Here is a 10,423-nt window from a genome sequence, read left to right on the forward strand (position 1 = left end):
GAACATGACAGACAAAGAAAGCGGACAAAATATACAGTTCCTCAGGTAGACAAAGGAACATCCCTTCACTGCTATTATGTAAAAAGGCGAATATGCATGTGACACCTGTTTTACACCTTTTTACCAAATAGCAGTGAAGGGATGTTCCTTTGTCTGCCCGAGGAACTGTACGCTTTCTTTGTCTGTCATGTTCATAGTCTTTATAATAATAATCTCGATTGATATAGCACTTAATACGGAGTACCGTCTCTAAGCGCTATACAGACCAATGTTATCCCGGTCATCGGATTCATTCACGCACAATGTGCACCATCTCCATTCCATGTGGAGTTTTCCTACCAGTATGGTCACCGTGAGGGTATAGTCAATTACTAACACCATGATGCTTTCGTCATCCTATTGTGTCCCCATCTCTACCTTGGGTATTGAGTGGCAAATGTAGGTTAATGCCTTGCCAAAGGACATTAGTACTGTGTCGGGGATCGAACTACGACCCTTGAATTTCAAGTCAAGTGCTTAAACCACTCGACTTCAAAACTTTGACACGTTATAGTCTATTGATTAACCTAACCTACCAATAATAACCATCACAATCATAATGATGATGATAATAATGATCATCATGACGAAGCATGCGTGCATATTTTTTTCTTTTTCTTTTGTGTGTTTGATTGCTTCCTCCATTATGGCTTATAGTTATAGTCATCAAATTAATAAATCAACCAGAATGTTGATATATTTTGTTTATCAGTAACTGATAATATCAATCATTATATTGCTACAGTAATAAAAATGTGATGATGGTGATGATGATAATAATGGTATACTTCTACTATTACAACTACAGCAACAACAACAACAACTACTACTACTATACTACTTCTACTACTACTACTACTACTACTACTACTACTACTACTACTACTACTACTACTACTATATACTACTACTGCTACTACTACTACTATACTACTACTTACTACTACTACTATTACTACTATACTACTACTACTACTATTACTACTGCTACTACTACTACTACTACTACTACTACTACTACTACTACTACTACTACCACTACTATACTACTACTACTACTACTACTACTACTACTACTACTACTGTAGTAGTAGTAGTAGTAGTAGTAGTAGTAGTATAGAATAGTAGTCGAATACAATCATACGAACTCACAACACAAACGAAATAATTATACAGTAATACATAATGTCCTAAAATTCTAGATCTGATACTCGGCTCTATCCCGAAAAGGATTACGCGGCAATGAGATTGGATAGACTTTACGTATATAACTAAATTAACCAATGCACCTTATTCGCTTTCCGACCATAAAGTCCTGAAATAGAGATATCTCCATCGTGAATCATTCTAAAATGGGCATTATTTCGAGGAAGTGTTATATCTAGTTTCCGCATATTATCTATATCTATTTTATTTGCTCATGTAATAATGAGTTCAATTTTATATATAGCACAGTCACTCTGTACATAATTAATATACGCTACTGCGCTGCATGTGATTAAGATAAAACTATTAACAGCGTTACTTTTCAATCACACAATAACAAAATACAAACTTTTTCTGCTTTCTTTGGTAATACATCATTAATCTCCAATGCTATAACCAAATTAAATGTTTAAAATTTTTTGACGTTACATATTTTACAAATAGTAATCATAACTATACATGTTGTTGTAAATATTATAAAATATGTTATCTGATTTTTTGTGTAACCTGGCAGTGCAAGTTATCTTTAGCATGCTACTTCATTTTTAAACACATTTTCCTCAGACAAAAACATCAGTGGATGGTTATTTCCGCATACATGGATCACATTAGAAAGTATCAGACACGAATATGATAATTAATAGCACTGAAGGTACCGTTAATGATGTATTACCAAAGAAAGCACATAATAACTTGGGTTCTTTTTAAAGAATCGATAGCACCCATCATTGATATCCTAGCACCTACCCACCAAAAGAAATCAACTTCAGAGTCAGAGTGGCAAGAATCAGAGGTTTCGGGCAACCGAACAAAGTTGATTAAATTAAAATACGTCTTTCATTTTCTTGTTAAAATAATGATAATTCACATTACATGCAATAGTTTTTCAGTCTTTTTAAAAGCACTCCAGCGAAAAAGAGGGTGGATAGATAAACAGCAGAGGGAGAGAGAGAGAGAGAGAGAGAGAATCAGCATTTTGGTTCAAAAGAGAGACTCTTTCTCAGACAATAGGATAGACATGTATAAACTCCATTGTAGATGACGAGGTGAGAGATATACGAAGAGAGAAGAAGTAACAATTTTTTATGTCAACCCTTAGGCCGACGGCCTCCCCTCGCCCCCGCCCGCTATATTCAGTCTACTGACATCCCATAATGCTTACCCGACACGAGCGTGACGTCACAAGGCTCTGCAATAAACGTCAACAGCCAATCAGAATAGCGACTTGCCTTGATATGCAAATTAGGTTAGTTGGCGCGCGCGACGATCGTTTTCACAGGGGCTCCCAGTGACGTCACTAAACGGCGGCGTAGCACGGTCATAAAGAAAATAAGAGGGGGAGGGGGCAACCGTGGAGTGCGTATACTCGTATCATAAAACGAATGTACGCACAGTTGCAATAGTGCGTGAAGGCTGTCCCAATTTTCTCTCATTCGCTCTCTCCAGTTATGTCTCTCTCTCTCTCTCTCGCTTTCTCTCTATTTTCTATACACATATTCCTTCTCCCGCTCTTTCTCCACGCGTTATTCGATTTCTCTCAAAATACAATTCATGCCTTTTTATACCATCATTTTATCTGTCGAATTCAATGACTATGAACATTTGTATGGTATTATTTTTTCTTTTTCTGTTGGGGGATATTTTTTGTAAACTATTCAATTCAATTTCAATTCAATAAACAATTAATTTCTTTCACAAAAACAAAATAAACATATATTGAAATAAAGTAAGATAAGAATGAGGCGAAATTCCCTAAAAGCACAGGGCTTGTGGTTGGGTCACCATAACAAAACAGACAAATGATACATACATCCTTCAGTGTAATCATAATCATAAACAGTCAAACTATTTTCAATTGTGTACGGGTAACTCTTTTCTCCCACTTTCTTTTATATAAATCTCCTTTAGTTTGCCTTCTCAGCGAAATCTGTATTCCAAAATAAAATATCAAATTTACAATTTTATTGTTTAGTACATTTGCTTGTTGTCATCTCCGGGAAGAAAATATAAATGTAAGGCCTAATTTGAATAAAGATTTATTGATTGATAATTCACTTTCCCGGACTATGAGATTTCTCCACCTTAGAGTACCGAAGTGTGACGTCAAATTAGCCAAGTTGTCAAGGTTATTGCTGGTTCCAAACAATTTTGGCGTGGTGATCACACCAGCGCCAAACAATTTGCACTGCTCCAGGCCGTTGCTTGAATGACGGCGTGCTGAACCTCATGCGAGGGCTCTGTTGTTTGGAACCACAGCACCTGAATGACGAGCGAATATGACCTTAGCCCATCGGTACTCCATGTCATTCTCTAGTTCATAATTTCAAATGCATAATATTTCCTGTCTTTATCAAATTTTGGAAAATGGTATTTATACGTTCCTCTCATGTATTTATTAAACTTCGTTGATGTACATCAATATTCTGTTTATAAACATATAAATCAATTTATAATGCTCTGTTCAATGTTCTGTTAGTAAACATATATATTATATAAATCGGTGTACAATGTATGGTAACAAGTCAATATTCTGATCGTAAACATACATCATATAAATCAGTTTACAATACGAAAAACACAAGGATAATTATATAAAGCAGAAACACTTTTTTTTTCTTCTTGTAATAACATGACATTTAATGCATGAAGTAAATAATATAATGTACCATAATGCATCCGAAGAATTAGATATATAAAACATAATATAGCAATTTTCTAAATAAATTATTAACTCATGGTGTAAATGAGCTACATGGAATGCCTAACATAAATGACGTAATGGTACTTATACATATGCGACCTACTGTAAACTTAACCAAAAACATAAGATTGTACATTTTTAATTTGTTATAACATAGTATCTTAAAGTTATCCCTCACTGCAATTATGTTTTGGTCAATGAAGAGAATATATCTATTACATCTTTATTGTCTAATTTCATTATAAATATGAATTTTTCTTGACATTCTATGTTACTAAAAAATAATATGCACTTGATAATTCCAGTACGTTTCATTTATGAATTACAATGAGATTGTAAGATCCTTAGTTGTAGGACATATCGGACATGCCCGCAATGACGTCAAATGCGTCATCAAGCCACGTAACCGTACTTCCTTTTTTCGAGGGGCGTAGCCCAGCAAGCGTGAGATCTGTGAAAATGGATGGTTATTATCATTTTTTGATGAATTTAGAGATTTTCTGAAAAATCAGAGGCTGGAATATTTATAAGTAGAAGTGTATTCATGTTTTGAAAGAAGAGCCCTTTAGGGCTGACCCTAATCCTGAGCAGACGCGTACGCAGGGAGGGGGGGGGGGGGGTTGCTCAAAAATATTATATAAAAAAAAATTATGCCAATGGCTGACCTAAAAAAGATAACCCCCCCCCCCCCCAACGGAGCCAAATGTCAAATTTTCAAATTTCGAGACCAAAAAAAAAAAAAAAAAGTGTCCTGTTACACCCTCCCCCCCCCCCCCCTCCCTCCGCTTATCCAGCGGCTGGCTGAGTCGTTGCGATTTTTTTTTTTGGGGGGGGGGGACCAAAAAAAAAAAATGTGTCCTCTTAGTGTCCTCTTACCCCCCCCCCCCCCCCCCCCCCCCCGCTTATTCAGCGACTGGCTGAGTCGTTGCGAAATTTTCGGCCCGATTTAAAAATGTTAAAACCCCCCTTGAAAAAATCCTGCGTACGCTACTGATCCTGAGATTAGGGTTGGGATTAGGGTTATAACAACCATGCAAACCCATCTTTCGTCAACCCCTAGATGGCTCAATCGGTTAGGTCAGCGTACGATAAGCCATCAGTTACTAGTGCATGGGTTCGAGTCCCAGTGAGTATTCCTTCACACTTCTTGAATAGCAAAAAAGCACAAACTACTGATAAATTGAAAAAGCATTTCAATTCAATAAAAAGCAGGAATTTATGGGAAATTGTTAATGTGATGAAAATCCGCCGCTCGAATCCCAGTCATTAAAACTGGTATGAAATTAATCACTAATCACTAAACATTTAATTGCAGAAGGGAAGTACAACAAACTAAGGGCATACAATAGGACACAACCTATAACAATAGGGCACAACAAAATGTTAGAGAACCTGTGATACAAATTTTTCTCATTCATAAAAAGTACGAACGGTCTGAATCTGAATGGCACAGAATCTGAATGGCACAGAATCTGAACTAGCAACAGAGCATGAGCATGATCATGAACATCATCCTCGCTTGAATGTGTCTCCTCCACAGGCGCGGATCCACGAACCCATTTCTACCGGCCCGGCTATCCTCCATACCAGCACAAAATGAATGGGTCTGTTCAGCAACAGACGTTGACTAACAATTTATATTCAGACTATATTCTGACTGCTCATTCAGACTTTTTTGCTGTTGTATCCGTGTGATGTGGCTCATTAACAGACACAGAACTTGCATCTCTACATTCTGGCAAATTTGTTGCGTCTTTTCGGACATTTTTATCATTCAAGCAAAGATCATGAGTGACGAACGTAAGTAGTTTTGTTTGATTTCAATATCGATTAATTAACAATAAATGAACATTTGGCATAATTTGGTAAAGGGGTAAAAATGCCCACGTTCCCTAGGGAGCGTAACATTTTTTGTCTTTGTTGCTCAGTATACTTTCATATCCTTATGAACTTTCTCTAATATTATAATGTTCTTATTAAAAAATTAAAAAGTGGTCAAGTGTGCACAAATATCATTTTATCAGGCGGTTCACGAAGCATAAGCATTTGAATGGTTCAGGCAAATGTCTTATTTGTCTTTATTGTTTTAATACGTGTAATATATTAAATTTCTGCCAGTTCTGGGGAAAGGTGAAACATATTTTGTGAGTGTTTTCATTGTTATTATGAAAGTGTGAAAGTGTTCCCTGAAAAGCATGGCTTTTCAAATGCCTTCATATTCTAAATATGACTTGTAACGGCTTAACATTTTTTATATGATTTATTTACCAACAGCAATACATAGTAGATTTTACATATACAAGAAGAGAAACTATTGGTTGGTAAAAGGGGCCAGATAATAGCACATGTGCTAGTCGAGCCTAATCCCTTAAACAGCTATCAGTTTAGAAAACGTAACAAAACAAAATATAATGAATTTACTATTACAATCGATACTTTAAAAAACAAGAATACTCAACAATGTATTATAATATACAAACTAATAATGTAAAATATGAATTGTGTTATATATGCAAATTATTTAACTTGATATTTCATTCATGACTTCTTCAACAAATGACTTGTAACAGAATTCCGATAACGATTTCTAGACCTCGTCAATCTGACATCAATAGGCAGGGGCGGCGATTTCTTTTCATAACCGGGGGGGGGGGGGGGAGGGGGAGATGCGAGGGACGAGGGAGCAGTGGCGTGATGAGCAAAAACGTTTGGGGGGGGGGAGAGAAAAATCCGCATCACCACCACCCCTCTTACATGTTACGCAGGCTCTGGGAACGTTTTTCAAATGGGGGGGGGGGGGGGGGGCTAAAGTATTTAAGATCAGTGTAACTGCAGCCAATCAATAACGACAAGTTAACAAGGTTTTTACGGGAGTGTTCTTTTATTCTTTGGTAGGAGCGTAGCTTCCTTTCTTTGACTCCTTTCCTTTAACTCTGTTCTTTTCACTCCGTGAAAACTGTGAGAAAACAAACAACAAAAAATGGGCATTAATTAAAATGCAATAATAATTACAGGTTCCTTATCCATGTAATAATTACAGGTTCCTTAAAACAAATTTGGGCGTGACCCATAGGCATTATACCAAACTTTGCCATTTACTTAACCTTACTATTTCTTTGTGTTTCCTGAATAGTCTTCACACTTCTACAAATTAATACAACTTAAGTTCTTATACACAGATTCATCAACATAAATTCTTATACATGGGCACCTGCCTCAAAGTTATGGCATAAATATCATAATTATACACATATTTCCCACAATTAACTGAAACACTGCAAGCTTAAGTACTGACCTTCTTGCCTCCTTTTAGTCAATTAACTTGTCTGCAGCTAAGAATATGTTGCAATTAATCATCGATTTCTCATTGTTCTTCATTGATCATTGTTTGACTTTGAAACTCTGTCTATAAAAGTCTGTCGCCGAAGATGGCGCTCTAACCTTTTGGTCGACTAAATCAAATACACTTACAATCAGGTAGAGCAAAGCAAAGCAAAGTGGGGCGTAAATTGGCGTGGGGTCCAGGGGTAGCTTTAAGGGGTGGAGCCTCATGAAGCTCAGGGGTTTTAGGCATTTACTTACGGTCAGATGAGCATATTTTGATACCTTATTTGTGGCACTGGCATGCAGGTCACTTATTGAAGTGGGGGCCATGGGTGAGCCCCCAGAAGCTCAAAGGTTTTTAGGCATTTAATTACGGCCAGATGAGCAACCAGGGGCCCGCATTACGGCCCCCGGAAGCTCAGGGAAATATTGTGCCATTTCAACAACATTTGTAAATCACTGGCATCGAATTAGAAATAAACCACGTTTGAATTTCATTTGAGGGGAACTGCCCCCAAAGCCCCCCCCCCCCCAATCAGTACCAATGTAGTGTCAATAGGTAATATATTCGAAAATTCACTGCCCACAAAGAACAAAGGTAGATTACACATGTTTCTTTCTCCTTTATGTAAATGTATTTTATAATTCTTGCAATAATGTCTACAATGTTTAGATACTTGTTCTGATTTTACAGAGTCTACAGATTGTATTGATATTTCCCTAACTTTCTTCCTATCTCCTTCTCTCTCTCTTCCTTTTCTCTCTCTCTCTCTCTCTCTCTCTCTCTCTCTCTCTCTCTCTCCCTTTATCATTTCCTCTTTCTCTCCCTCTGTCTTACTCTCTTCTTTTTCTATACTCTGTTGGGATTTTCTTTATTGTATGTTACATGTATTTCAGATTAATTGCAATGTCTATAATGTTTGGATACTTGGGCTGTTTTTACCGAGTCTACTGATGGTATTGATATTTCCCTAACTTTCTTCCTATCCCCTTCCTTCCTTCTCTCTCTCCTTTTACTTTTCTTCCCTCTCTCCCTCTATCGTACTTTTTTCCTTTCTCTATGCTCTTTTGGGAATTTCTTTATTGGAAGTTACATGTATTTCAGGTTAATTACAATGATGTCTACAAGTTTGGATACTTGGGCTGATTTTACAGATTCTACAGATAGTATTGATATTTCCCTAACTTTCTTCCTATCCTCTTCCTTCTCTCGCTCTCTCTCTCTCTCTATCTCTTCTCCTTTCTCATTTTCTCCCTCTCTCTCCTCTATATTACTCTCTTCTCTTTCCATGCTCTCTTGGGAATTTCTTTATTGTATGTTACTTGTACCATCTCAATACTTTTTTTTTTTTTTTTAATGCTGACATATTCCCCCCTTTTCACCATTGATCTTTTTAAACCCAGTCTTATGCATTTTAATTTTCTTCTTATTGGACTCCCGATCTGTGCCTGATAAAGATATTGCACAGCTCGAGACCCCTCTTTTCATGTAATTGTAATGATGTATACTTATTGTTGTTTTTGTTTATAATTCCTTTTTGAAATATTTACCGATAATAGTTTAGTTATTTGATATTTTAACTTATGTAACTTATGTATTTATTCATTACTTCTATTTTATTATGTATATTTGATTGAAATTTTATTTTGTACCCAAGACAGTTGTCAGTCTTTGGACAGTTTGCTCTTGGTTTTGATGTTTTGATTTCAATAAAATCCGGACAGCAACAGACAGCAAACAGACAATAGTGCATTTTTTTTATCACGTAGTACTACGGTAACCGTTCTTGCTTGAATGAACCGCGTATCATAACGACCCAATCAATTATGGCTCTAGAAGGTTGGGTTCTAGCCTCTTGTCGATGGCCCTCGCTTTGTTGGAGTCCGTAAATTCTGGCGAGCGAAGCGAGTCAGAACCGCTCGGTTTCTCTGACTCGCTTCGCTCGCCAGAATTTACGGACTCCAACAACGCGAGGGCCATCGACAAGAGGCTAGTTGGGTTCCGGAAAAAGTGAAATAATCACTCGTGAGCTTTCTCTCCCGTTTTATTCCTCTGTAGTATTATCGTCACCGTAGTATCGAGTATTATCGTCACCGTAGAAAGGTTCCCTCAATGTCCTGATATCCGCTTCCTGATAATTAAAAACTAGTTTTTACTATGTAGTCTTTCACTTTCGTAAAAGAACACGTCAGAAAATGGAATTTTGTTGTTGTTGGCAGAAACTACATCACTTTTTCACTTCATTTCAGAATCTTTTTATATCCACCGAATTAATTCGGTCTCATTTTCTTTTCTGCTTCATCCAGCCATGAGAGTTCTTGCTGCTTTTGAGCGCAACCTTGCCGACGTCCTGGAATATGAGGAATATATATTCCTGAATAATATCGATCCAATTGATGTCTTCCCGAGGATGCAAAAAGATCAGGCTGAGACATCATCAAGCATGTCTTCTGAGGAGGAGGAACAGATGCAGGAGAAAGAGGAGGAGATGGAACAGAAGGAGAAGGAGCAGAAGGAGGAGGATCATAAAGAGACGGAGAAAGAAAACAATAAAGAAGAGGAGAAGATGGACGAGAAGAGGGTGGAGGGTAAGAAGGAGGAGCTACATAAGCAGGAGAAGAAGGAGGGGAAAGAACAGGAGCAAGATGACGAGAAGGAGAGGCGGGAGGAGATAGGGGAGGTAGAATCCTGGAAGCAGAAGAAGAAGATGGAGGAACAGAAGCAAGAAGAGAATGAGGACCAGGAGGTAGTGCTAGACGGGGGCACTAGCCTGTCATCAGCAGGGAAGGGGGAGGGGTGGAGTAATTACAACAAAGAAATTGGGTAAGAGATTATACATCTGAAGATTAAAATGCTGCAATCAACTAATTTGTTTAAACTATGGATATATGAATATTGACCGATGATTCTTTAAATCAAAACAAGGTTGCATATTGTAATTCATCATAATTGTGATCAACAATACAGATCTATAACACGTGATTCAAGAATGAACAAATTATTGACTTTCATTTCGGTGAAAAGGAACCTACAGTATGCAAAGCACACAACTCAAAGAAAAGAATCGGGGGAGCAGGGGGGGGGGGGTAGAGATTGTAGTTTGAAGTTTGTATAAACATGTACTCTCTGATATCTGAGATTCAATAACATAT

The 10,423-nt window shown here is 37.3% G+C and overlaps 1 protein-coding gene and 1 long non-coding RNA gene across 2 annotated transcripts; one reads left to right on the forward strand and one right to left on the reverse strand.

Moving 5' to 3' along the window:
• Positions 1–6,808: 6,808 nt before the first annotated feature.
• LOC115921453 lies at positions 6,809–7,415 on the reverse strand. The gene is made up of 2 exons (XR_004062870.1): positions 7,242–7,415; positions 6,809–6,902 (listed from the first exon to the last, which is right to left on the reverse strand). It is a non-coding gene; the product is annotated as an uncharacterized LOC115921453 (long non-coding RNA).
• Positions 7,416–9,097: 1,682 nt separating this feature from the next.
• Positions 9,098–10,098, forward strand: LOC105445189 (cilia- and flagella-associated protein 251-like). Its single transcript, XM_030978112.1, has 2 exons — positions 9,098–9,110; positions 9,578–10,098. Exons 1-2 carry the CDS (start codon positions 9,098–9,100, stop codon positions 10,096–10,098), a joined length of 534 nt encoding a protein of 177 aa, XP_030833972.1.
• The last annotated feature ends 325 nt before the right edge of the window (positions 10,099–10,423 follow it).

Source organism: Strongylocentrotus purpuratus, unplaced genomic scaffold, assembly GCF_000002235.5.
Source record: "Strongylocentrotus purpuratus isolate Spur 01 unplaced genomic scaffold, Spur_5.0 spur5_scaffold_1, whole genome shotgun sequence".
NCBI lineage: Eukaryota > Metazoa > Echinodermata > Echinoidea > Camarodonta > Strongylocentrotidae > Strongylocentrotus > Strongylocentrotus purpuratus.